The 27,988-nt window shown below is 44.2% G+C and overlaps 1 protein-coding gene across 7 annotated transcripts in view; it reads right to left on the bottom strand.

Moving 5' to 3' along the window:
- The window catches only part of RYR3 (ryanodine receptor 3), a 565,051-nt gene that overhangs the window by 92,811 nt on the left and 444,252 nt on the right, over nucleotides 1-27,988 (bottom strand). For all 7 annotated transcript variants that reach the window (XR_015135045.1, XR_015135046.1, XM_086322065.1 and 4 more), the window contains exons 47-60: nucleotides 26,660-26,829; nucleotides 23,468-23,688; nucleotides 19,126-19,216; nucleotides 17,121-17,261; nucleotides 15,461-15,624; nucleotides 13,137-13,215; nucleotides 9,889-9,978; nucleotides 8,678-8,824; nucleotides 8,431-8,493; nucleotides 7,182-7,257; nucleotides 6,947-7,070; nucleotides 4,397-4,512; nucleotides 3,790-3,857; nucleotides 2,708-2,829 (exon numbers count right to left, since the gene is read on the bottom strand). Coding sequence is in view for 5 of the 7 variants with exons in the window: in XM_086322065.1 (XP_086178191.1) it covers nucleotides 2,708-2,829; nucleotides 3,790-3,857; nucleotides 4,397-4,512; nucleotides 6,947-7,070; nucleotides 7,182-7,257; nucleotides 8,431-8,493; nucleotides 8,678-8,824; nucleotides 9,889-9,978; nucleotides 13,137-13,215; nucleotides 15,461-15,624; nucleotides 17,121-17,261; nucleotides 19,126-19,216; nucleotides 23,468-23,688; nucleotides 26,660-26,829 (1,672 nt within the window). In the remaining 2 variants the exon portion in view is untranslated. The remainder of the gene's footprint in view (nucleotides 1-2,707; nucleotides 2,830-3,789; nucleotides 3,858-4,396; nucleotides 4,513-6,946; nucleotides 7,071-7,181; nucleotides 7,258-8,430; nucleotides 8,494-8,677; nucleotides 8,825-9,888; nucleotides 9,979-13,136; nucleotides 13,216-15,460; nucleotides 15,625-17,120; nucleotides 17,262-19,125; nucleotides 19,217-23,467; nucleotides 23,689-26,659; nucleotides 26,830-27,988) is intronic.

Here is a 27,988-nt window from a genome sequence, read left to right as displayed (position 1 = left end):
TTGTGTTTTTTCTGACCCTATTCCGTGCCTTTACCCATATTTTCTACTATGGAACCTGCTGGAGTCCAGTTGTGTCTTACTCTTTTACTTTTCACAGTGCCTAATAGAGTGCCTTGTGCAGTCAGCAAAGAGCCCATAGGTGCTTCCGAACACTCTCCTGATGGCCCCCCGTCTAGGGCACCATGGCCTTCATTTGACCTGTGTTCCTGGAGGAGATTGCTGAGAATGCTGACATTATTTGACATTGGCACAGCTAGACAAGAACGTGGCAACCCTTTCAGGGAGCAGTCCTTCCTGGAGGAACAGGAAGAGGGAATGTAGAATAAAATCACTCAGTACAGGCTGTGGGATTCTTAGATGAGATCCAGGTGAAGTCCTTCCCCTGGTCTTAGAACTCATGCTCTAACACAGGGCAGAAGTCTTTGTGGGAAGGCCAAATGAAGAAGAAATCCATCTAAGTGTTGGTGGGGATGAAAACTTATTCACTTCTAAACGGTTTTCAGTGAATGCCCTGAGCCTTTCTGGGCTGTCTACTGGAAACAGGAGCCAAAGTCTCTCCTGGTTAGTCATTTGTTTTTGCAGTGGAAATAAGTTGGAAACCCTGGCCTCGAGCTTAGGAGAGCTCAGAATAAGTTAACAGAAACTTGGCAGCCAGCAAGTGTGAAATGGGGCCTTTTCTCTCTTCCCAGGGTGTTTTTTGTTTTTTTTTTTTTTGAGTTATGTATGTGATGAAAACTCATGGAGTTGGCAGGGATCCTGGAGGAATATGAGTCCTGTGCATCTGCCAGAACTAGCTGGCTGTCATGATGAAGCCAGCTCACTCCTCTGTGCTTTAGCTTTCTCATCTGTAGGCAGAGACTCATAACATGACTCTCTTAGTCTGCAGAATTAGGGGCTAATAAACTCAGTTATTTCTGGCAAAATGCTTCCAAGTGGACCCACTCTGTACAAACAACATTTTTTAGAGCTAAAGCAGATCCTTGGGTTGTTTGATTTTGATAAAAATGTGGCTCCCCTTGCTGTCAGAAGTGCTCTCAGGCACGCCAAGGCAAGGGCCTGAAGTTTTCAAAGGCCCTTTTTTTTTGGGTCACCTTTGGGGCCCACCATTTAAGTAGAAGCACTGTTCTTTGCCCAGAGTTATGAGGTCCAGCATCCCCCGGCACCTCAGTCTCCTCTCAGAGTTAGAAGGTGATAAAGAGGTCCTCAGGGAAAGACTCTGGAAAGCAGTGACACATGGCAGCAGATGCAGGAGAGGCGGGGCATGGATGAAGGCTGCAGACCAGAGGGGCCTGTAAGTGGGAGCGTGTTCAGGGCCGAGACGACCACGGCTGTGGGAGGGCGGCACGCATGCTGACGGATCTGAAAGCTATTTGCAAGGCTGATCAGCTCCAGGTTGTATTCCAGCCATGACAAATGGTTCCTGGCTGAACAAATGTTACATTTCCATGAATTAATAATCTAAGAAAAATAGATGAAGAGAACAGACACACCTGCCCTCTGTTGGCTTATCTGAATATCTCACTTGGCACCTCATTTTCCTTCTTACAAAATACACTAGTGCATCGTGGAAATATCTAGGAAATGTTAGGTCAGTAACTGGTTGTAAGTGCATCTCATTTTGACAGCATGGGCTTCTCCTTGTTTAACAAATATCAGTAAATGAAGTAACTTCAGTATAGAGAAAATGCCCCTCGGTCTGGATAAAGAGGGGTGGGCTTTCATTCTTGCTCTCATTATCTAGGGTCACTTTAGGCACTGGAAGGAACCTGCTCAAACCTCAGTTTCCTCATCTGCAAAATGGAGATCATAATATCCGGGTGGTTCTTAGAAATTAAAGCACTGTGGTGTTTCACAATGATACTTCCACAGGTGGGCAATTATTTGTGCATATGAAAAATTAAGCTCACTGCTGAGACAATCCTCCCAAGATTGTCAATGGCTAGGTCCTTATAAAATATAAAGTACACTCTTCACCACCAATGGATGCTAGGGAAAGGGTGAACAGACTACTCTGATTGCAGTCCTTAACTCTCTGCTCTTTAGAAATCTAACCCATGCTTTTGTCACTCATAAGTCAAATACAGAGAGAACCTGAGGCATGGTGGGATCCACCTCATAGCCTGATCATGAAGCACCCCGCTTTGTTCTCAGTTCTGCTGAGACATCCCCATGTCTCATCTAGTGGAACGAGAAGGCAAGCTGACACTTTTGATTAAAATTTGTTTCCTGTTAGAAATTTAAATTGAACTATGCCAGCCTAGATTTCAAATCTCAGGTCATCCATACCAAGACTTGTAAAATCTGATTCTTTAAAAGCAATTTAATCTTTAAAAACCTGATAAGAATGGGGTTGAAAGCAGTGTTAATCTGTTTCTTCTCAATGTTGTGTGTTTGCTTTCCCCAAGCTTCAGAATTACCTTCACCTTTTTCTAAATATATTTCAGGATGGAAGTTGATCTGAGTATATAAATCTACCCCCTAATCCTACTGATACCCACAAACAGTACACTTCTCTTGGTTGCCAAAATAATACACAGGTAAGTATGAATAAAGTCATTTTCAGAAAACAGATGATAACAGAAACCTCTGAGCTGCCAATTGTCAGGCCACAGCTCATTTCTCCAAAAGATTCACAATTTAAGTTCCAGGAATCTGGGGTTTCATGGAAATCACATCAGCACCATGACCTTCTCTTCTGTAGACTCACCTGGCCACCATTTCTTTCTCCTTATGGGAGGCATACCCGCTGCTGCTAAGGGGCTTCAGAGGGGAGGACAGGAAGTACAGGCGATGATTGATGAAGTACTGGTCAACCAGTGGGAGGAGAACCTGAAAGATCCACCAGAAATGAACTGAAAGATCCGCTAGAGATAAACTTCTAGGAAGCTGGCAAAAGTCCTTCCTCTGGTTCCTTTGAAAAAGTTCCTTCTCAGTGAGCAAAAAGCCTCTGAACACTGGTCCTGGAATTTCCAGGAAACACTATCCTGCGGATCTCAGTTTCCAACACATTTTCTTTTCCTAGTCCTGTAACCAGAGGCCTTGGGTACATGTGAAGGGACAGAGGAAGATACTAAGCACCCAAAGAAGTGCACATGGGGCCCTGAGTCAACACTTTCAGGGGTGTCCTGTACTTAGCCTGCGCTCAGATGTGGTTTCTTGGGCATGGCATTCAACAGTATACTTGAGGAATGGGCTAACACCACTAGCCTGGAGCATCCTGGCTCTGCTTCTCAGAGCATGGCTACCTCAAGTCCTCACTTGTATTTAGTCCTTTGCCTAGGGTTATGTGGCTGAGACAGCTCACTGGCCTCCATGTTCACTCTCCCCTTCTTTCTCTTAGCTGTACAAACCCCTGTAATTTAGCTGGGAATGGGGTCACCCAGCTAGAAAATGCATTACCTGCCTCCCTTGCAGCTAGCTGAGGCTAAAATGATTCTGTTCTAGCTATTGGGATAGAACTTTAATAAAACAGACGCTTTCCTTCCCCTCTCCTTTCCCTCTTTCTCACAGATGTGGTACAGTTGTGTCTGTTTGGACCAAACTGTCAGGGATTACATTTTAGGAGATGGAAGAACATCATGAGAGGAAGAACCTGAGTCCCTGGGTGATGGCATGGAGCAAAGCAGGCTGCCCAACCTGCCTCAGGACTGTTCCACAACAAACAGTTCTGTATGATCAAAGCCATTACTGGGGTTTTGAGTATCTTTGTTGAATCTGCGTTAACTTGTACCCTAATTTGTGCGGCTGCCAAGGAAAAAGTAATCTAGTTAAACGCACAGGGTCACTTACTTTGGCAAAGAATTTGATCTCCTGGTCATGGGGAGACTTTTCATTTTTCCCACTGCTGACAATGGCTTCTACGAAGACAAAAGTGACACGAAGTTGGCCAGAGTAAAGAAAACAAAAACAGTCACAGCATTGTAGAGACAGAGAAGCTTTTCATCATGAAAAGGCCATTTGATTTTTACAAAATATCTAATATTTTATAAAGTACTTGGCAATTGTGAGAGCTGGTTATTTTTTGTGTCAATTCTCTAGAGTATCACCACCCATTTCACCATCTTAGTGATGAGAAGGCAGCTTCAGAGAGCTTGAGTCATAATCTCAGAGCCACGAAGCAAAAAGATGGAACACTTAGAATAGGATGAGTTATATTAAAAATGACAAATGATTCAATCAAATCCAGAAGGAAAACCAAAGACAAAGCTGATTTTTTTTTTAAATGGGGTGTGTGGGGGGGAATATCTCAGTCATTGTGTCCTTCCCCAAACCATATGCCTAAAAGCATCATGAACAATTATGGCATGAAAACATCATTCCTTGAAAAATGAATATCGAATTCTTTTTGATATTAGGAGAAGCACACATTTTTGTGATATTTCACAATGATACTTACCCAAATGGGCAATAAACTCTTGAGCCGAATCAACATATTTCAGAACCTTCTTCAAAAACTTATAGGCAAACCTCTTTTCCATGGAGGAGGCATCCAGCTCCATATCCTTCATACCTCTAGGGTGGAAACAGGTAAACCCCAGGGGGGAACAGAGACAGCTCTGTGACTTCAGTGCACCAGCAATTTTCCCTGTGTCAACTCTGTTTTCCAAATGTTAATGGTTTTTCTGCCTTAGTGATCTGACTCACCATCTGACTCATTTCCCCTTGAATTTGGAACTTGCCTCCATGAGCATACAACATCTGAGCTACAATAATTTCTGAAAAGACTTTTCAGAAAGATCTGCATCATGCATTCAATAAATGCTGAGATGGAACTAAAGCAGAGATGCAAACAAGAATCCCCTGTGTTCACGGAACTTACATGTCAGCTATGAACAGGCATGAACACTACATAAAACAAAACATAAAGTGTATGGAGTGTTAGAGGTTAATAAGCTTTGTGAATAAAAGAAAAACTAAAGTTAAAGGATGAAAGGGTCCAAGAGTGCCTGAAGGGGTGGGTGAGCAGACTGTTGTGTTAAATCAGTGCTGGGCTTATTGGAAGGATGACATGGGAAGGTGAAGACATAGAGACATCAGGGGAGAGAGCTTTCAAGGCATTGGGAGCGAGGGTGCAAAGGTCCTGAGGTGGGAGCAAGCATGCTGAGTGAAGCCAGTGTGGATGGAATGAAAGTGAGTAGTTCAGAGGGGCATGGGGTGGACAATGGGCTCAATCATTAGGATGCCATGGGTTGTCCTTAGCAGTTTGCTTTTGCTTTGAGATGGGAAGCTATTGAAAGTTTTGAATAGAGGAATGACACGATATGATCTATATTCTAACAGGAGTACTCTGTTGAGGCCAAAGGTTGAAATAGGGAGCATGGGAAGGAAGCCCTTTCAGCAATGATAGTGACAGCATGAAGGTGAGAAGTGGCTAGATTCTGGGTATCTTATAGGGAGAACCACCAGGATTTCCTAAAGAAGTGGAGGCGAGTTGAAGGAAAAAGAGAAGAGACAAGGTTTCTGGTTTGAGCACTCGGAAGAAAGGGGTGTCATCAAGTGATGGGGAAGCTGGGGATGGGGCAGATTTGAGGTGTGGGCAGCAGGAACCAAGGGGTTTTCCTTAGTGATAGGATGTCGCCTCCTCATTGGTATAGTCAAGTGCCCATGATAGGTTCTGGCACAGGGTAAGCCGCTAAGGGATATGTTTGCTGAACTCAGTGATCTTTTTCCTTTTCCTCCCTGTTTCCTAGATTTCCTTCTTATCATAAAGAGGAATTTTTCATTTCTGTGAGCGAGTTATTTATTGGCAAACCACAGTCTGCATGCATCGCAGCATTAAGAACAGGATTAAAATGATGATGGGAGTTTTTCTCAAAGGCTTCCCCAGGGGCTATCCCCCATTGCCTGACCTTTCCCACTCAACAATATGGCAAATAAGTTTTGTTATTCTTTAATATGAGCTACAATAGAAATATTTGTATAGAATTTTATTGGGGTTTCTGCCATTCAGTGGCAAAAATTCTGTAGGAAACCAAAAGAAGAAACAGCAGCTGGCTCGGCAGACATTTCTTTCAGAAGAAATGGCTTATCAGGATGGGACACTTGCTTGTTTTTCATTCTACAAAGGACTTGGCAAGCAAAGCCCACTGCTGATACCTGACCAGCAGGAAAACAGATTCTAACTTTAAGACTTAAGCAGCCCAGACCATCCTCATCTAAAACCTTCATCTAGATGATTCTGATCAACATAAGCTGGAGATAAAGTCTTCAGAAATCACGGTTCATTCAGTCTCTCCAGGAACTGAGTCTTTTTTCCAGGGTTGTTGATGTCAGTCATGGTCTCTATTGTTATTACGGCATTTTATTAAATACCATATAAAACATTAAAATACAAGTGTGAAGAGAACTGGTGATTCTGTGAGAACTAGGCTGCATGTTTTACAAAGACCTGCAATTGTAAGTTTCCACATACAGAGTTTTTGAACTAGATGTAAGAAAACTGTAAAACATAGAGAGGAAATTGTAAAAAAAAAAAAAAAAAAAAAAAAAACCCCTAGAATGCTGCGCTTACAGTGTTTTGTATGTGCCTTAATCCTCACCGCTCTTTAGGGAAGCCCAAGTTTCAGATGTTTGAGGATGCATTATGGATGTGCTTTATAATTCCAATCAATAAAACAACAAAGTAAAATAAGGTCTGGGGTCTACAGTACAAGATTTGTGAATGAATGCATATTTGTATGTTTTAAGTTTAAATTAAATGTTTAAGGTATGTACGTATAATTTGTCATGATTCTTTGGTAGATTCTTTGCATGCATCTTTGATTTTTTTTAGAAATTGACATCAATCAGTCTTATTTATGACAGAAGAGAGGACTTCATGCTCCAAAACACTTACCTAATTCAAAAGACCCAACTGCTGTCCTAGGCAGGTGATTAAAGATCTAGAGCAGGAGAGACCACACCAGCCTGTCCCTGTCCCACTAACATCACCTGGAAGACGGCTTACCTGGAAACCACAATGCCATTCACTTGGAGGAATTTAAACAGGTCCTGGGCCTTCTCTCGGTCTCTGAACTTTTCCTTGGCAGTCAAGGTATCATAGGGTACCAAAAGAGGGTGACTGCCACCACCTGGGGTCCGTAAAGTGAGAGATGACAAAATATTTGGCTCTTTGCACTTTTGGGAAAACACACCTGCCCCCCAGCTCACCTTCTGTGGAGGACACTGTGGACCTAGCTCACCTTTGCTCTCCAGCTCCAGCTTCTTCTTCTTGGCCCAGATATTGTGATAGTTCTCAGCTACCACCTCCACCATCCCCTGGGTCCCACCAGGGAGACGACGGTCAGAGAGAAAGCAAGCAAGAAAAATGGGTTCATATCTGCCAGGCTATTTCAGGCAGCCTTGGAAACAAAGCACCACCAAATGCTAACTGCACATTACTGAGTGTCTCCTGTCATTAATTAGTCTGTGCTTATGCACCTCATTAGTTTTCTATCTTCCCATACACACAGAAAACAATTTCTAATTCGGGCCTTCCCTGGTAACTTATTATCTTGGCAGTTTGATGCCTTTCTGAGAGAACACACATTTCCATTGCAAACTGCATGCTGGTGGCACTTCATTTGTCACAGGAGTTGAGTGTCTTACTCCTGACCTGAGAAAGCGAGCTGTAAGTGGGAGGTCAAGCAAAAATCTAGAATCCCCAAAAGCTTTTAGCTTAGCAAACTAAAAAATGGCCCCATGTTGCAGAAAACTGGGGCAAAAATGAGATTTCTCAAATAGAACTCATCTTTATAAGGCTTATAAGTTAGTGACCTGGAATGAAGGGTGTACTTTGGAAAGGAACTTTCTTTAAGGTATAAAGCATTGGTCTGATGGATGCTCCGAGGAGTAGCTGCTTCCATCACAGTCACCGATGTGTGCACAAGGTGGGAGTGGGAGGAAGCCACTTAGGGCTTTTGATCTCATCCTCTTGGCTTCATGTCCTGAAACCCTGCAATGATGACTCATCTGCACCACCACAGGCAACTTTCGTGAATCCACCATGGAATACATGGTTGTCCTCAAGGTTGGGGAAACAAACCTACTGTGACCAGGCCAGCACCCCCACCCAGGGGCGGCTCATAGGTTTTCTCCTAGTTGTTATTAGTTTTGTTACTAGTTATTTCTCCTGGCTCTTATCAGTTCTGTTTTGGGTTTTGATATAGGAATTTGCTGTTTGTTCTTCCTCTTAGTGAGTTATGACCTGTTTCGATGTCCCAAGAAGAAGTGCAAAGCCTCACCTCCTCTGACCATTGGTCAATTCTGCTGAGACTATCTCGAATGAGTGGCCTCTGCTCCGTGTAGCCCTTCCTAATTTTGATATTTCAGTGGTGATATTTCAGGCATTCTCTCCTTTCTGTTTTTTTAACTCTTTGGAGTTTGACATTCCCTGTACTTGAGGGGTTTTAGAAAGTAAGTTACGCTGGCTCTGAAGGCATCAAGACTGACCTGGAGCTCTCTGGAGAGCACGACATTGGAGAGATCCAGAGGGGCAGGGCTGTAGCTGTTGCCCTAGGGAAGTAAAGGCAGAATCATTCTTATCAGCATCCCCAACGTCAGTGGCCAAAGGTATGTCCCAAAAGATTCCCAGGGCTCATGGATGATGAGCCTCATCTCTGCTACCTGGGGAGAGCATTCCCAGGTTCTCCATGGGTTCTACTGGCCGAGCACTGGCCTTTGGGCGTGATGGTCGTACCTGGCTGGCCTGGGACACGCTTCGAAGCTTCTCATTTTCCCGCTGTTGAACCAGAGCTTCTCCCTCTTTGGTCCTCTCTACAGTCCAGCCCACAGCCAGCATGGTTTTCAGGGACTCTCTGGCAGGCCAGCGATAAATTTCCTTCTCCTGGAAGAACATTGGAGCAGAAGAGCTGTGTAGGGCAGGCTCCAGCACTCCGGCTGGCCTGTCTCCTGGAAAAGACGTTGGAGCCCACAGCGGAGGGGGCTAACTGGCTCAAACTTCCTCTCACCGGGTCAAAATACCCTCTGCAGCATCCCATCTGAAACACGTCCTCAGCCTTTTGGAGGTTTTTAAGTAAAAGACGCTACAGTCTCCGGCTTTTAAGGGGAATGTGCCAGACATTACCCACAGTTTGTGGTTAAAGAGAAGCAAGAAGAGGACAATGAACTCCTCCCTTCCCCTCTTGCCACCCCACTCCCTCCAGCACTGCCACCTCGGCCTCCTCCAGGCAGCGCTTACTGCGCAAGCGTCACCCACCTGGGCCCCGCCCCTTTCTCTCAAGAGTGACTTGTTTGGTAGGTGTTCAGGATGGCGCACGTCAAAATGCGTCTGCACAAAGCTCTCCTCTGAGCTTGGGAAATAGATTTCCTTAGATTTTCAGTTCTCTTTTGAGTCATACACAATTTTATAGCCAGTGAATATGCATATAAAGATATACATATCATCCTTTACCTGTGATGGTAAATCTAAAGCCTACAGAGAACTCTTACTGATGGCAAGATAGGAATTCAGAGTTAAGCTGAACCAAATCTCATTATTAACAAAGCAAACGAAACTATGAGACCTGTTCATATTTCCCTGGGGATTCTCTTCTCTGTTCCTTTCATCCTTCGTGATTGGAAGTCCTTTCCATCTGAATTCATGTCTCCCCCCCAAAAAAATTTAACAAAATAATCCCCCCAATAATCTAACAAAAGCCCTTCCTATTTCAGTTGCCAAGTGAACCACAAAATGTATTTTGGTCCAGCTTCTGAGTGCTGACCAGTGTTTCTTTCTCCAACGGGCTCTTTGAAGCTGGTCCTGGGGCCGTGGGTCATAGGCCAGCTCCTGAGGAGCTTCTCCAGTCCTGAAGTCTCTAAGGAGCTGGACCGTGAATGTGCCCTCAGCTCCTCTGCTGGGATATAATTCCCCGGGAAGGGAAACCAGCATGGCCACTCAGTGGTCCTTACCTTCTCGGTTAATGTCTTGAAAGGCCGGATCAATGGATGGGTCTTCACATTTTCATCCAGCGAAATTCCGTATTTCCATCCATTCTGACTCTGTAGAAATGTTCTCAGTTCAAATATCCTTGGCATCCTGAAAGCCCTGCTATGTGACCCACAGCCCAGCTTCTATTTTCACTGAACAAATAGAATAATGGAATGTGACAGAGCTTGGAAATTTCCCCCCAAAATATCTAATTGATCTTTTAAGGCTGTCAGGCTCTCTGCCCTGAGTTGTGAACCCTGCTCCTTTATTTCTTCCTGTTTTAGTGGCTGTCCCCTCCACTTACTTGCTTGTGTTTCAGGCCCTCTACAGACAGGAAGGATGCTTCAAAAGACCTGAGAACAATGCTTTTCAGGTCAGTGTGTCACAATCACAGGCAAGGACAGGTGTCAAGGCTGAATGCTTGTGATAAATGGACCTACTGGCCATGGCATGGAGGGAACTGATTTGGTTTGCTCCCTTTGCCCGCAAAACCCAGAGCAAAACTGTAGCAAAACATGTTTCCTAGAATCATAGAAGTTGACGAATTTCAAAAATCATTCAACAAACATTGGTTGAGTGTCTACGACAGTAGGTTGTAGACTCTGTCCCAGGCACTGTGGGTACAGAGATAAGTCAGAGTCTGTTTTTCATAATCTCATCCCCTAGAGACTTCTGGCTGCTCTTTCTCAGTCTCTGCTTCTTCCCACTTGTTAATGTGGAGTTTTTCAAGCTTGTGTCCCTTCTCAGGGCACACTATTCCCAGGGGTATGTAATCTAGGCCCCAGTCCGTAAGTAAATGAATACCAAATCAGTATCTGTAGTCCAGATCCATAACTTCCACACCTATCTGAGCTCTGCTTGGATGTCTGCAGGTACCTCTCAACAGGTCAGAAAGAGAACCCAGCATTGCACTTCTCTAAATGGCTCTTGTTCTAGGGTTTCATGTATCTCCATGAACAGCATCAGCTTATACTCACTTTCCAAGCCAGAAACGTGGGAGCCTTCTTCAACATCCCCTTCACTCTGTACCTGTTCACATGTGTTCAACCTCTCAGACCTATCGTCTGCCTTGCCCTCACTTTCCTGCCAGTGCGTTGGCCCAGGCTGCCATCGCTCTCCCCTGGAGGAGGAAATGGCAACCCACTCCAGTATTCTTGCCTGGTAAACCCCATGAACAGAGGAGCCTGGTGGGCTACAGTCCATGGGGTCACAAAGAGTCAGACATGACTTAGCAACTCAACAATAAGAAGCCATCTTTGGGCATTCTCAGGTGGCTCAGTGGTAAAGAATCTACCTGCCATGCAGGAGTTGTGGCTGTGATCACTGGACTGAGAAGATCCCCTGGAGAAGGAAATGGCAACCCACTCTAATATTCTTGCCTGGGAAATCCCATGGACAGAGGAGCCTGGTGGGCTAGAGTCCACGGAATCTCGAAAAGTCAGACATGACTTAGCAGCTAAACAACCATCAGCTGTCACCTGGATTACTGCAGCTGCTTCCTATGTGGTCTCCCTGCCTCCAGTCTTGCCATCTCTAACGGATTCCAGTTTCAATACCACTGTCAGGTGATTTTTATAAAATACTCTGATCAGGGCACTCTGCTGCTGTAAAATTTTCTGATTCACAACTGCCATCACGGTAAAAATCCAAGCTCTTTCTGGCCTCTATGGCTGCAGCAAAGGGCTTGTTGGCTCCTTTAGGCTCGTGTCCTGCTTTCTGCCCCTGCCCTACTCTGTGACCCCATCATGTTGAAACAAACTTCCTTGAAAGCCACCACACACTCTTGCCTTTCAGGGTCTGTGTCCATTGCTTCCACAGCCTTCACTCTGTACCTGTTCACATGCTTGCTCCCCTGCAACCACTGCTTGTCAGTAGCATGAAGAGCAGACTGGAGAAAATACACATGGGCAGACTAGTTCAAAGGTCAAAAGATGAGTGCAGCCTGGTCTAAAAGCGTGGCTTGGACAGACAGAACTATACAAATTCAGGAGTGACTAAAAAGGTAGAATGCATGTGACTTAGGGATGCACTGGATGATTCATGGACGTGTCCCTGTCCCTAAGTCCAAGCTGCCCAGATGGGCATATGAAGGAGTGCTGAGAAAACACAGATGCTCTAGTGCAACAGTCAGCAAGCCTCAGACAGCCCTTGGGCCAAATCCAGCTGAGTCCCTGTTTTAGAAATACAGTTTTTACTGTATTACATAGGCACACTCCTTCATTTACATGTTGTCTATGGCTGCTTTTGCACCACCATGACAGAGATGAGTAGTTGCAATGGAGACTGTCTGGCCCACAAATCCTAAAATGGTTATTATCTGGCCCTTCACAGAAAAAGCATGCCAACCTCTGTTCTAGAATCATGAGCCCATTCTACAGATACAATGATTGTTGTTGTCATGAGCCCCAAACAGTAGCTCAGGAAAGAATCAGAGCTGAGCCCAGCTCATGACAGAGGCTGAGCCAGGGCTTCAAGCTGTATCTCATCCAGCGTGCAACCAGGGAGGTGGTTTCTGCGGCCGTGCTGCGGAGGTGGGTCCACCGTTTCGGGCTGTAAACTCCAGCTGAGCAATGGCCCCAGTGCTTAACGGGCTGCCTACAGGACTCCGGGATGGCTTTGGCATATTCCTCTCCTTTTGCCTGCCAGCATTAAAGGGCTGACAGAGCAATTAAACTTATTAAGCAGCCTGACCTCATGTGGTGAAGAATTTTAAACACCAGATGGACGGGCTTATTAATAAGGGAGAGTCTGGAAGTTCCAGCACTGCCTGTCACAGGAAGACGGGTGTCTTCCCTAGACCAAAATTCAGCTTGCTGGCAAAACGTGAGAGTAAAGCTTTCCATTCAATTGTCCCTTTCCTAATGGTACATTAAAAAAATAAAATTGAATAAAAGCTTCTGGCCCCACATTAAGCATTTATGTCAAACATACATAAGCATGTGCTTGAGCACCAATTCCAGGAAATGCAATGGGAAGAGAGACAGCAGCCCTCCCAGAATCAATCATTTTCTTGAGAGACAAGAAAAGGTGCACCAGCAGCTGCCACCACGTATTTCTCCGACCTCCACCATCCCTGGGAAATGGCCACTCAAAAATAATGAATGCTCTTGGCATGGCAAGTCTGTCACTTAGACGCGTCAGGCAGATTTCCTGGACTGAACACTTTAATGTTCTTGGGCTGCTTATTTTTACCCCCCGTGACAACTGTCAGCTGGATGATAATCCCTACCTTGTCACAGGCCCATCTATCATGGGAGTGCTCAGCATACTTGGTGACAATGTATTCCAATTTTTCAGGCAAGGAGAAACTGTGAAAGGAGGGGAAAAATAAAATTACTACCTCCGCAAGCACTTCGGCCAGATGTGCCAAAAAGATAGAACCAACAATCAACCGACAGAAGCTGGATGTGATCAACCAGCTGACTCCAGATTTGAAGCTGAACAGCAGACTCGGTGACCTTCCTGAGCTCCAGGTGTGGCACATTCAGGACCAGGTCACAGACACACCCACGGCTAATCAGAGGGCGGCTCTGCAGCAGCCTCTGCTTCTCAGGCGGCCTCCCTCCAGCTGCCCCGGGTTCCCTCGGCTCCTAAGAACCACTTCAGCGCCTGGGGCAGACCTGTCCTGGCCAGATTGTGAGAATGCATTCATCAAAGACACTGCCCTGCCATCTCACAACTCCAAGCGGGGGATGGTAGGAGTGGGTAGCTAGAGTACCTAGTGATCCAAAGTAGTGCCTGTCTACCTTTTGAGGTCTGGTGATTCATGCTTAAATGCTAGAATCACAACAGGCCAGTGGACATCTGTCATTTCCGTTAGCCCCACAGCTTTTACCCCATCTGTTGCTAATACACCTTTGCTTCCCTTTAAGGAGCAAGTCTCCCTGCCTTGTGTGTAGTCTTATGTGAACTGTCATTGAGGATTGGCTCTGATGAGGCCAACTGGACTCATTCTCTCTGGAATTTGAATCTTTTTTGGGGGGAGGGCTGTGCTGTGCAGCTTGTAGGATCTCAGTTCCCTGACCAGGTGCTAAACCCAGGTCACAGCAGTAAAAGTGCATAAAATCCTAACCATTAGACCACCAGAGAACTTGTAATTTGAACCTTGAGTTGAGTGAGACCAGGACAGCAACTCTTCATGGTGACGCATCCAGTGGGGACACCTGGAGAATGTCCATGTGGTCACTCTGCTTTAGTTCCTGTCCTTGCTGAGGCCTCCTTAGTCAGCTTTTGCCTAGATTTTAATAATGACCCTGTATCTTTTTACGATAAGGTCCTTTTCTGTTTAAGTTTTGGTCAGAGTTAGTCTTCATTATTCATATTACTCAAAGAACCTGTGATGTCAGAAATCTATCTGAAGAAATCAGAGTTCTCAAATTAGCGTGGAACAAGTCACATTGGCATACAATTGCTAGAGTTTCACACTGTCTTGTAATGTTTATAAAAGCGTCCATGTTGTCACACCTTTCGGCATTCTTTGGCCCATGATGTTTTCACGGGGCCGAGTTCTCCAAAATCAATACCTGCCTTCCCTTTGGCCAGCCTGAAGGTATACCACATCCCTTACCTCTCTCTTACAGCTGGTTCAATTCTATTTCCCACCATTCATTCAGCTCAAGGTTCTGCTGATGGAATGTGTATTTAATTTCCCCAAAGATGAACTTTATATGTTATCAAAGCTGACAGCTCCAGAGAAGGGCTCAGACTATGGCTCTCATCTGAGAACTACTGCCGTAAAACAGAAGTCCAAGGGGTCCATCACAGGATGCCTGTTTCTCCCTGCTCATATCACAGCAGGTCTGGAGCTTTTCACTGAAAATGCAGCTGGAGATGAAGCCTGTATGCCCCATGACCCATAATCATAATTGGGGCAGAATTGCCAAAGGCAAAATCGAGTAGATCTTGTCTAATACTTTGTCCATGGCCTAATCACCACCAGTGAGGCATGCTGGAGAATCAGTGGGAGGAATTAAAAGGAGTTATTGTAGAGTCATTCCAAAGATCCAGCATCCATTGGTAAAGAGCAGGTCCAGTCTCTCAAATAAGGACCACCCCCTCCCCCCCCCGCCCCGTGCTGTTCTGCCCTCACATCCTGAAGTCTTGTGGGAGCTCAGCTGAGTGTTATTTAAGGAGGGGCTTTGATGTACGATGCTATTAGTACTGTACAGGCCTAATTCACAAAGAACAAAGATTTTGTCAAAAAACTCATTAATAAATTAATTGCATCATTTGTCAGAATACTTACAAATGCCTCGGGAGACATATGTGGAGAGCATCCATTTTTTATAATAAATAAACCAACTCCACCCTCCAAAAAGAAGTGCAGAATAGAATAATATAACATATAATCAGATATGGATGGATTAAACCTTCAGGAGTTGAGGTCAAAATCCAGCACCTGATGTGACTTGTAGTGTCAAGGGACATGACGAACAGCGTTGGAAGGGAAGGGAGACAAGGGAAGGAAGTTTAAATTTCTGGGTTTCTTCTGAAAGAGAAACACTAGCCACGGGGTAAAATCAAGGACCAGCTTAGAGATGACTCTAGACTCACTTCACAGTGTTGATGGGTTTGGGGTCAAAGTTGCCATCTGCGTCCACTGAGACCTGTTTCTCCAATGTGGCTGAGATTCTGGTATCTAAATAATCTGGTGGCAGGGCCCCTGCTATTGCACTGAGACAGGGCAGGGCCATCCGGAAGAGATCTGGGTCATACCTCTGTGAGAAAAGACAAAAACCACGTGAGCACAGACACCAGAACCACAGCCACCGGCAGAACCACTCACCGATTGGCTGGGGAAAACACACACACACACACACACACACACACACACACACACACACACATATGCATTTTCCCAGGTTAACCAAAATGGGGAACATGTAAGACCTATAATGCATTCTGGTGGAAACTGAGGTATCCTTGTCACAGAAAAGCAACAATCTGTAAAGCCTTCAAGTCACCATTTGCTGTTTAAATCAGTCTCATCATTAGCTACTTGCAGGAATATCTAAAGGTTAAAGTGGTTCTCACTAGGCCAGAAAAGTCTACAGACTTGTCGGCCATAGACGGTTATAGACACTGATCCAGCCTGTGCCTGGAAAGGGCAGAGCAGCTTGGCTGGGCCCCCCAGTAGCCAATGCAGGTCACAGGCTGATAGTGTCAGCAGATTGCTCGGTATCACCATTCTCTCCTAAACTTCGCCAGGAAGGAATCTCAGCTGAAACACGTCGGGTGAGGGACAACCTTTGATCTACTTGTACTAGACCAAAGAAGACAGGTGTGAAGATCATTTAAGTGCGGGTGGCGCAGTGGTAAAGAATCCACCTGCCAATGCAGCAGATGCAAGAAATGGGGGTTTGGTCCCTGGGTTGGGAAGATCCCCTGGAGAAGTGAATGGCAAGTCACTCCAGTATTCTTGCCTGGAGAAAATTTCATGGACTGGGGAACCTGGTGGGTATAGTTCATGGGGTTTCAAAGAGTCGGGCATGACTGAGCACATACACACAACCAACACCAGACTGCAGCTGTATACCTGCTCTCGACTTCTGTATGAAAACCTGAAAAACTTTAAAGCTGGTGACCTATCTACCGCCATACCATCCTGAATGTTACTGACTTCATCTAAAGCTGGTCACATCACAAATCTAAATATATGTTAAGGGAAGGGGAGCACGTGTGAGATCGGGGCTGTGTTCCAATCAGACAGCACAGGAAGGCTGGGGATGCAGAGGCCCTTAGTCCTCCCCCAAGCTTCTCCTCCCCAGGGGCCGGACAGCTCCTCCCCTGAAGGGTCTCCTGGGAATCCCACATCCCCACCTCAGGGTAGATGCTAGGACTTCTCTAGGCTTGAACTTGGTGAAAGCAGGCTAACAGGGGCCATATAACATCAATGGGGGTCGGGGGTCGGGGGTGGGGGTGGGTGGGGAGGGAAGGAAGGGGATGAAGTCATTAATCCTGGAACCAAGAGGTATTCTTCTGATTTACTCTGAAAGTAGCTCTCTCTATGTTAACTTTGTGAGTTTGGCAAGTTACCAACAGATCTCCCACCTGTCAAATGAGGGTCAGGGTAGCTGGGATAATGCATGTGATCTGCTTGCAAAGTGCTTGGCAGAGTTTCGGGCACATGGCAGAGGGTGACTGGGAATCAGCTTGTATCACTGAGGTCCAGCCACCCTTACCCCCCTCTTTGTTCCAGGAGCACTGCCATTACCTTATGAGAGAGGGAGTCAAAAATCCCCCAGAAGAGCTTCTCTGTCAGATGTAGCTCTTCCTCCACGGCCAGACCGTAGCTCCCCCAGCCCGAAGGCAGACAATAGTACTTCCAGCACTGTTCGTAGTGATTCGTCAGAAGCTGGCAGGTTGAGAACAAGTGTGCACCAGTGGGGTGGGGCAGAGAAGATCCACAGGCATCGACAGCACACAGGGAAGAAGAAAGCAGCACAGACCCACCAGGAGAGTGAAACCAACAATGCAAATAGTTAGGCTGTCTACAAAGAGGCCCCCGGATGCACTGGGAATGGTCTGCTCTTGTGCCTCACAAGCTTCAGCCCAAACGGAATCTGCCCCATTAACTCTCATACCTCCTCAATCACCCCCAGAGGCTGCTATAAAATGGGAGAGGGACTGTTACTACTCCAACTGGGAAGATGCTACCCTCTGGAAGTGTTTGTGTTCCAGCCAGTAAGGCCTGAGGAAAATTTCTTCTGAGATCTTTGCTTGTAAATCTGGTAATGCTGATATGAGGAGGGGTGGGCAGGGAGCAGGCTGTGGGTCCACAGATTTCTCCACATTGACTCCTGCCCCTGGCTTCCCTGCCGTTCCCTGGAGCCTTTTGATGGTCTAGCCATGTCACAGCAGTTCCCCACGTGGCCAGTAGAGGGGACACGTACACTGCCAAAGGTCCCATCCCAGCAGGCGGGAATCCACATCCTCCAGGAAAAATCCTGCTGATCTAAGGGGTAAAAGTGAGCTTGCTGAGTGCTAGTGATGATGTCTCTTTGGGAGCCAGAATTCAGCTGATGGCACAGGCATTCCAAGGAAGCAATGCCAAGCTAACTGTAAAAACTTGTGTTTTTTATCTAAAGGACTTTTTGAGAAGAAAACCAAGAGTCTTAGGGTTAGACAGAAGAATAAGCCCGTGGAGGGCTGTGGAATCTCTGACAACATACAAGCTGTCTTCTACCTGGCATGGAACAAGAGGATGGACTAAGGGCCTCTTGGAATTCTGTTTATCCCAGTAAAACACTTCCTGAAATCTTTGCTTAGATTATTTCTGAAAAGAAGGAAAGTTCTGTTGAAATCACTAGGCAGAATTTTCAGGTGTGGCTGGAAACTGCTGACCCTTTTGAATATACAACTAGCGCAGGTGCCTCAGAGGTAAGAGATGAAAAACACTGCCCTTGTGGGTGACTGATTCTGGTGTCTTCTCACCCAGGCCGGAATGCTTGCCATACCAGCAATAAAATGTTGGTAATTTGTGAGAAAATCAGAAACCAGATGATGAAAACAGGGCTCTGTGGCCTTACTTTTTACTAATAAGAGAAAAGAAGTGAAAAAAATTTAAAGATCTGTTATAAAAGGGAAAAAAAGCGTAACATAGTATGGAAAAGAAAAGGGACATTTTACTTTCTGTACCTAAATGAAGAATCACAGGACTTCAAAGCTTTTTGAGATTAAAAACCTTCTGAAAACCTAATTAGGGCAGGAAAGTACAAAGATCCAAGTCCCCTCACTAACCTCTGCTAAATAACAAGTAATTGGTGGAAATCGATTATGGCAAATTGGAGCTGTTAATGAATCCAGCAGAATTATTCTTTCCAACCTCTACACTCAAGAAGCTTGTATGTTGTATGTTGACAAGAGCTTATATGTTGTCAGAGATTCCACAGCCCTCCACAGGGTTCTAGGGCAACTTGGAGGAGGGGGGGTGGGGTGGGAGGTTTAAGAGTGAGGGGACATATGTATACCTGTGACTAATTCATGTAATTGATGTAGGGCAGAAACCAACACAATCTTGTAAAGCAATTATCCTCCAATTAAAAATAAATAAATCATAAAAAAGAAAGGGCTTGATTTTGGAGGTTGTATTCAGTTTGCTATCAAGTCAAAGGGGTAAAACCCATTTCAGATGTATTTTGCTCCCCCCGTTGTGAAGATCATGTTTTACAAGGCACGTTTCCTGCGCCATAGACTATTTCTGTAACAGAGAGGTTTACCTTAAGAGGCATTTTGCAGTATTCATTGAGTTGGGGCACATCAAAAACTAGACGTCGCAGGAGTTGCTGTAACATGGAAGGTCTCAAGTGACTGCAATACAGAATAAGAAAAACAAAAGGATATAATGAAAAAAAAATAAGGGAGAGAGAATGAAAGAAATACTCAGCAGCGATAACCATATATTAGAGCTAAGCTTCAAAAAACTTAGCTCCTAAATCACAAGATCATGGATAAAACCACAGTCGATGGTAAAACACTTTAAAAATCAAGTGTAGTTAAAATGCAGAAAGAGAGAGTGGGGCTCACGGCTTGAGATCCTTAAGGTTAAATTCTAATCACCATGTGACAGGATGTTCTAGGGTCTATGACACTCAGTCAAAATACAGCCACTGACTATGGGCAAAGAAATATATATGACAGAAATACAACAGAAAGAAAGTCCAGGTGGTTTTAGAATTCTCTACAGACTGACCATGCTCCTGAACTCTGCCAAGGAAGAAGCAAGAGGTGACCAGCTGCACAGGTGGAATCTGAGGACACCTACTGGTGATTTGAAAGGTGCTCTGAGTTGCTGAACCTGAAATTCTTATTATCGAAATCATGTTTTGGGATTAAGGGTTTGTCCTCAAAAAAAAAAAAAAAAAAAACTTCTTTAAAAAGCAAATTGAATAATTAGAGAACAGTATATCAAATTATCAAAGCATTCATGGCCTTGGTATTGGTACAAGTAAATTCTGAGAGAAAAGAGATAAACCAGGTTGACTTAGCCATTATTTTTAGATTGCCAAACCTTTTAAAACCCTGTGGAAGCTCTGGATTCTTCCCAGATAAAATACACACTTAGACACAATTTGGCACATAAGTTCAGCTCACAGGCCCCTTTCCAGAGATGCCTAAGAGACAAGGAGGCAAAGTTAATAACTCTGATCTTGAATGTTAAAATGCCACAAAGAGCCTCAGAGGCATCTAGAACAAGGAGGCTAGATGTGAATGGAGATGGACAACAAAGCTCGTCTGTTTCACAAATTTTGCTAGAACTGGCCTTGCGATAAAATTCCCTGGAGTGAAAATGTCAATCATGATGTATAGCAAGTAAAATCTTGTCTCTAAATGTAATAATCATAAACATATAAAATTGTTTTTTTTACACTGTTTACCTAATTAGCAGTATCACCTTAGACTAACAAATAAAATCAAGGAGTAAAATAAATCTCAAACTCAATTAACTACTGACTTAATAAATAATAAAGCTAGTTAAGTATCAGTTTGTCTGCTGTTTCTAGAGCTCAGATGGCCAAGAAGAGGAGTGGAGAAGCTCCTAGGAACATAGGAATAGGGCTGTGAGCTCTAATTTTCGTTTGATACAAAATTCTAATTTTCCCAACATCTAGTCTGATTCTTTAAAAACATATATGCTAACATCAGTTTAAAAAAAAAAAGAAAAAAAACTAGGAAGCAGCTTATGCTGGGAGACAGGACTTTTGATTTGGTTCCCAAGATACCTGGTGAGTTCAGACCTAGGAAAAGGTCGAACAAGACCTACAGCTGTGATGGACATAGCCACCAGCCAATTATAGAACCAATGCTGACAGGAAGGATTTCTGTGCAGACTCACTGTTTATTCCCTTGGCCATTACTCAGGAGAAAAGTAGATGCCCAACCATATCCACTAGTCAAGGGGCTCCTGCTCCTCCTTGTGAAGTGGTGGCGTGGAAATCTTAGTCACCCTATTCATTCCTAGAGGCCTGCAGTGTGTTTACCAAGCTTTGTTTCCCTTCCAGGACCAAGAGCATTCAAATAAGCTTACTTCTCTGCCAGTTCTAATGATACTGGAATGAATGAAGTGCTGTCAGAGTATAAGAGCCTGATTTTGGTAGAGGATCTCAGAGAGAAACCCCTTTTATGGGGCATGGGTGGATGGCCCACATCCTCCACTCCACATCCTAGGCAAATAGCACTATGCATGACATAGCTTAACCCATAAAAGTATTGGGTTGGCCAAAATGTTTGAGTTTTTCTATGTCTAACAGGAAAACCTGAACAAACTTTTCAGGCAACTCAATAGTTGAGGTCTATAGGCCTTAGATGATAGACGGCATTTATTTATTTATTTATTTTGATTCTTTATATCATTTTAACTTCTTAAAAAAATTTATTTTATTTTTTAACTTTACAATATTGTATTGGTTTTGCCATATATCAACATGAATCCATCATAGGTATACACGTGTTCCCCATCCTGAACCCTCCTCCCTCCTCCCTCCTCCCTTCCAGTATGAGATGGCATTTAAAGGTTAATTTCAATAAAGCATTTAAAATAGAAGGACCACGTTACATTTGAAACATAAATGTGAGATGGCCTTTTAATTTGATGTCCTAAACGGACTGACCAATTGCTTTTTTCTAGGCAGCCCCAGTCCCACCACTGCACAGTCATCTCTAGTGTGACTAGGAAACAACCCATTCAACAAGAATCAGGGTCAGACCTAGTTGGCCACTAAAGGGAAAACTGCTGGGCTTGACTCCAGGACAACCTACAGCAGTGACTCTCAGTCTTGGCTGCATCATGGAGTTGTCTGACGAGCTTCACAAGCTAGGGGCCTGGCTCCCATCCCTAAAGGTTTGAATTTTAGGGACTGAGATGTGGCCTGGACATCCAGGTGATTCTAATACATAGCTGAGGTGGAAAACCACTGGCTTAAACAGCAGAGCCTGGTTCTGGACTGTGTGGTTGAGGCTCGCCATTGGAAGAGCCCTTTTTCCTTTGACCCCACGAGATCTGATGTAGTTTTCTGACAATTCTGGGTCTCTGGGTGGCTTGACACTCTGTCCCTGGTTGCCCATCTGCGGCAGTGAGCACTCCTGCCTTGATTCCCCACGGGGACTGGAGATGCCTTTTCTTTATTTCAGGTCTAATGTGGCATAGAGGAGGGCTGCTTTGACTCATGCTTTTATAGTCTGGCCTCTGTGTGAAGGTCTACTTACCCAGAAGGGAAAACCTGCTTCTGGCTCTAGTTTAGGAACTAAAGCATTAGTTCTTTTTTTTTTTTTTAATTTGTATTGGAGTATAGTTGATTTTAGGCTTCCCTGGTGGCTCAGAAGGTAAAGAATCTGCTTGCAATGAAGGAGGCCTGGGTTTGATCCCTGGGTTGGGAAGATCCCCTGGAGAAGGGAATGGCTATCCACTCCAGTATTCTTGCCTGGAGAATTCCATTAACAGAGGAGCCTGGCAGGCTACAGTCCATGGGGTTGCAAAGAATTGGACACTACTAAGTGACTAACATTACCGCTACTGCTATAGTTGATTTACGATGTTGTGTTAGTTTCAGGTCTACAGCAAAGTGAATCAGTTATGTATACACACACACATATTCTTTTTCAGCTTTTCCCATGTATTACATCTATTATTACAGAATATTGAGTAGAGTTCTGTATGCTATACAGTAGGTCTTTGTTAGTTATTTTACATATAGTACTATGTAATCCTAACCGCCTAATTTACCACTTCTTAATCTGAATACTTCAGGCCTGAGAGACGGTCTCATCTCCTGGCCTACCGATCCTCAGGGCTAGAGCCTGAGCTGTCAGTCCCATCACTGCCCCAGAGCAAGAGACGAGCTTCATCAGAAAGAGCCTGTGGAGCCTGCGGATAAATTAGGAGTTTATTACGTGTGTGTGTGTGTGTGTGTGTGTGTGTGTGTGTACACCCATGCATGCACATGTGCATACTCAATCAGTCATGTCCGACTCTTTGTGACCCTGTGGACTGTGGCCCTCCAGGCTCCTCTGTCCATGGAGTTTTCCAGGCAAGAATACTGGAGTGGGTTGTCATTTCCTCCTCCAGGGGATCTTCTCCACCCATGAATCAAATCCATATCTCCTACATAGGAGATGGTAGGTAGATTCTTTACAACTGCGCCTCCTGGGATGCCCATATGTGTGTGTGTGTTTGTGTAATATATATATATATATATATATATATATATATATATATAAACAAGGACCTACTGTATGACACAGGGAATGATATCTTTTAATAATCTACAGTGGAAAAATCTAAAGAAGAATATATATATATATATATATATATATATATATATATATATATATAACTGAATCACTTTTCTCTACAGCTGAAACTTAACACAACAATGTAAATCAACTATTTTTCAACAGAACATTAAAAACAAAGAAAGAGCCTGTTGCAAGTAGGGGACCCAGCACAATCTTAGAGTCTGAGCGTATACTCAGACTAGATTCGCCAGGTCTAGGTTTACACAGTTAAATGCAGCTGACACAGATACATACACAGAAGTGAAACACATGGGAGTGTGCACTTACTTGCAAATGGCCAGCAAACACTCCTCTATGGTGTCCCTCTGAGCTTTGGTGAGGGATCGCCCCTTGGAAAGCCTGTATATTGTCTGCAGTGTAGAGTCAATCAAAGAAGTGTAGTGCTCTGTCCCGGCAAAGAGAGGGGCGCATCTTGTGAGGAGTGGGAGCACAGCAGAACATATGTACCTGTTCAGTGCCAGTGCAGCCTCGGTGGTGCTTAGGGAAACCTACGAAAAGGGGATTGAGATGCTGGTCAGTCTCCTGGGAAGGACAGGGCCAGGCTTCCCCTGTGCTGAGCTCACAACCAGCAGGGCAGGGAGGTGTACTCATATGTGTGTTTCACAGTGACAGACTGAACAACTGCCTACTCTGTCTAAAGAGACCTGTTTCTCTTTTGCATCTTAAAGGAAAAAAAGAATCAGGTTAAAAGAAATAATAAACAAAAGAAAAGCAAAGGCTGACTTGTGCTACTCATTCCGAATGGCCCACAAACACCTGTTTCCTTCAAGAAGAATCCCAAACCCTTGTTAAAATGAGCTGATGACCAGTCTAACCCAACACCCTTGTTGTCTGCAAAGTCCAATTTCCAAGTTGCTGTATTATTATTTATAATATTTTTCTGGTTCTCCATCTCTTTTCTCACATTATGGAGACTCACAAGCTGTCCTCTTGTGATTTTGAGATTACCAAATGGTTACAGGCTCCTTGGTGACTCAGTGGTAACGAATCTGCGTGCAATGCAGACGTGGGTTCGATTCCTGGGTGGGGAATATCCCCTGGAGAAAGGAATGGCAATCCACTCCAGTTTTCTTGCCTGGAGAATCCCATGGACAGAGGAACCTGGCAGGCTACACAGTCCATGGAGTTGCAAGAGTTGGACACGACTTAGCAACTAAACTACCAATACCACAAGGTGTTGAGGCTCAGCAAGCACTCAAACACTGATTTTGTGACAGTTTCACAGGAAGAAAGTGGAGCTCTGACCCCATCACCTAGTTTACGAGCACTGTGAGCAATCTGAAATCTGATCATTGGCACGAAGGTAAGACATCACTAAAGGGAACCCACTTCTTCATGGGAAAATGTGTACATGGAATAGAAACCTACGGCCTTCTCTAAAACTCAGCTGTAATCATCACTCACAGCGTTCTCTCTTGCTCATTTAGACAGGCTGGATTTAAGGAAGGCCCACTTAGTGACACTAAATATAGCCAAAGCATGGTTAACTGTCATTTTTTTTTTTAAAGGGAAGAACTTCTAAAGAAACCTTGTGGCCCACAGAGATGAAATATCCTTGTTTCCTGTGATGATCACAGCCATTATATCTATAACACATTTCCTATAACACAATTTGATAAACTGTTTTCTTTGAATGGTCCATATTTCTGGGTGTTTCTATTAATTATCAAAAGTTTGCCTTCTAGGAGCTGCAGTAATCATATGGAAAGAAATAGCTAATCTTCCACATTTATCTCTTTAAAAGACAGAGTTATTAAAATGAGGAAGAGCTTTGATGCCAGTGGCTTAAAAGTTTTCAAAAGAGAATGCATGAAAATGCCTGTGCTGAGAAACTAAATACAAAGCTTCTTTTGTGGAAGTTAGTGTGTAGATAAGCCTATGATTTGAACACCAAATTCTAGAAGATTATTTCTGCTTATCTGATTTATAAACAAGGTGAACGCTTTGATCAGGAAACCTGGAAATGTCCTACAAGTTAATCTTTTTTTATTTTTTAAATCAAAGAACTTATAAGAAAGATAAAAAAAAAAGGCAGTGGAAGCTTTTAACTGTTTTAATTTTACAAAACAGCCATATGCCCCTAATGCCTTCACAGATATACCATTTCTTACCTCCATGCCGCAGATAGGGATGGAATGCCCATTCAGATTGGGGCTCATACTGCTTTCCACTTCTGGGTGACTCCATCCATTTCTGAGTAACTCGTTCAAGTAGAATTCACCCCAGTTAAGGTACTGGCTAGCTGACCACCCCTCACCGGAGCTCAGACTTCTACTGCTGTTGGACACCAGGTGGTGCCTTTGAGACACTTTACAACTGATCAAGAAGATATGCCACTGGCTCTTTAAAAACAACCCTGAGGGTCCAGTGGTTAAGAATCCACCTTGCAATGCAGAGAACACTGGCTCGATCCCTGGTACAGAAGGTCGCACATGCAGTGGAGCAGCTAAGACCATATGCCACAGCTGCTGAGCCTGTGCTCTAACGCCCTCAAGCCACAGCTGCTGAGCCTGTGCTCTAACGCCCTCAAGCCACAGCTGCTGAGCCTGTGCTCTAATGCCCTCAAGCCACAGCTGCTGAGCCCACGTGCACCTAGAAGCCTGTGCTCGACAACAAGAGAAGTCACGGCAACAAGAAGCCCGGGTGCCACAACCAGAGAGTCGCCCACATGTGGCAACAAAGACCCAACGCAGCTAGATAAATAAATAAATAATAATACAATTTAAAAACAACCCTAAGCTGGTCAATATTTGTTTTAAAACTTAAGCTGATCTCATTGGTCTTTCCCCCTTAAACCCAGAACTTCTAGTGTTCTCTCTCTCTGCTTCGTCCTGATCTGGAGCACCTGGCATTCTTGTTTTCGAACTCCTGGGCCTCCTGTCTTGATGTCTGTCGATGATGGATTACCCTACCTCACACTTGACTGCCAAATTTGGATTTGTACTTGGCCTGTTACCTTGACCTTGTCATGCCCTGAGCTTCAGACTATCCTTCCTGATGGTCAGTGCATATAACGTAAGAAGTCAGAGTAGGAAGAGTATTTCCAGCCTATCATGCTTGCCAGCCATCCTTCTTCATAAGTGATAGAGCCATGGTTCTCATGTGAGGGTGAGTGTCTCCCAGGGTACATCTGGTGAATTGCTTTGGGGGGTGTGCTACTGGTGTGTAGTACCAGCAGAGGGCAGGAATGATTCTAAGCACCCTGCAATGCACGGGATAGCACCACTCCCTGCCACCACCACAGTGCTGAGGAAAGGACACTGCACTGGATGGAGCTCGATTGAATATCTCAGGTCCAGTTCACCTACATTGAAGTCTCTGGACCAGGAAATTCAGATCCTCCGTTTCTTGTTTCTCTATTTTCTCACCCTTTAAAGCAAGCTACTAATATGTGATCAGGGAGTAGATAGAAACTTCACTTCTAATTCCAATAATACTTTTCTCATTTTAACCACTTACTGTATCTAGAGAGGCAGAGGCTCTTAAGTCAGGTAAAAATCCAACTTCCAGCAAGTGGAGCAGAAAAGTTTGATCCTTGATGCCATACACACGGTCCAAGAACAGTACCATGGGCGCCTTGTGGTCAGGGCAGAAGTTGGCTGCCATATCTGGCTCACTGACCGACCCATCTGAAAGAAACACAGAGAATGTCATATTCTCTTTTCTGTCTCCACAGTCTCAAGTGGAACACGGAGCTTGTCTGTCTATGGCTTGTTCTCCTGACAAGAAATAGGAATTTTTGAAATAATACAAGGTGCTAGAGTCAGTTTATATTGGCTTGGAAGAGTTGATTGCTAAAATTTCAGGAATTTAGTGAGCCCGATATTAGATATGTCCATTATTAAAATTATACTTTGTAATTAAGTATATATTTTAAAACATGACAAATATTCAAAGCTTATCACTTCCCAATTATTGTACTATAATCTATATTTGATTTTATTTACATGTATTGTATTTGTATGTTGGAAATTCAGTACAGCAGGGTGCTATGTGAATTCTCTGTCCAACTCTATGCTCAGCGATATCGCATTGGGAGCTTGAGGTTGGTGAGCAAATGCCAGGAGTCAGGGGTTGATTTACTGCTTTGTTCAATGATGGCATAAAAAAGGGAGGGAGAAAAATGTAAGGCAGATTAAATTGAAAAGTATGTCATGCTTATAAGCATTGCAACCTAAATAGCACAACACTGAGGACATGCTCTTTCAGTATTTAGTGAGTATTATCTGGTTTAGGTGAAATTTAGATCAGGAAATCATCCAAGAATTGTAACCTTATTTTAATAAAAAGGGTCAAAGATAAAGTGAGGAAAATGCCATGAAGCAAAAAAAAAAAAAAATTTCTTGACGTGGAGAACAAAAAGGATCTCTAAAGGGGATAAAAAAGAAAAAGTCTTCCTCCTACAGTTTAGTTAAGACCAAAAACTAGAAAAGAGAGCTCCAGAATGATCAAGCTAAAGTCACACCTTATATAAATTCTGTACATCATAAGGCACCCTGAGAGTTGCAAACATTTAGTGCTATCCAGTCCCAAACCTAATTCAGCCCAGGCATCTATGCAGGACTCTGGGAGAGCAAGGAGAGGACTCCTTCCAGACAGGACGCTGCCTGCGTCTCCTCCCCTGAGCACTAGTGGGAGCTGTTTATGAACAGGGGAGGCTGAGTTAGTATCTCAAATATCCGGTATACTGTCTAAAAGACAGTACTTTTACGGGATACTAATGAGCGTTCTGTGTTCAAAAAGTTTGGGAAACACTGAGTTCAACATTTATCTTCTTTACCACATGGT

Source organism: Bos grunniens, chromosome 10, assembly GCF_055505025.1.
Source record: "Bos grunniens cultivar Pamir isolate PY7600 chromosome 10, Bosgru_T2T1.0, whole genome shotgun sequence".
Taxonomy (NCBI): Eukaryota; Metazoa; Chordata; class Mammalia; order Artiodactyla; family Bovidae; genus Bos; species Bos grunniens.
Note: the sequence above shows the minus strand (reverse complement) of the source record. Positions and strands in the feature narration are given on the sequence as shown.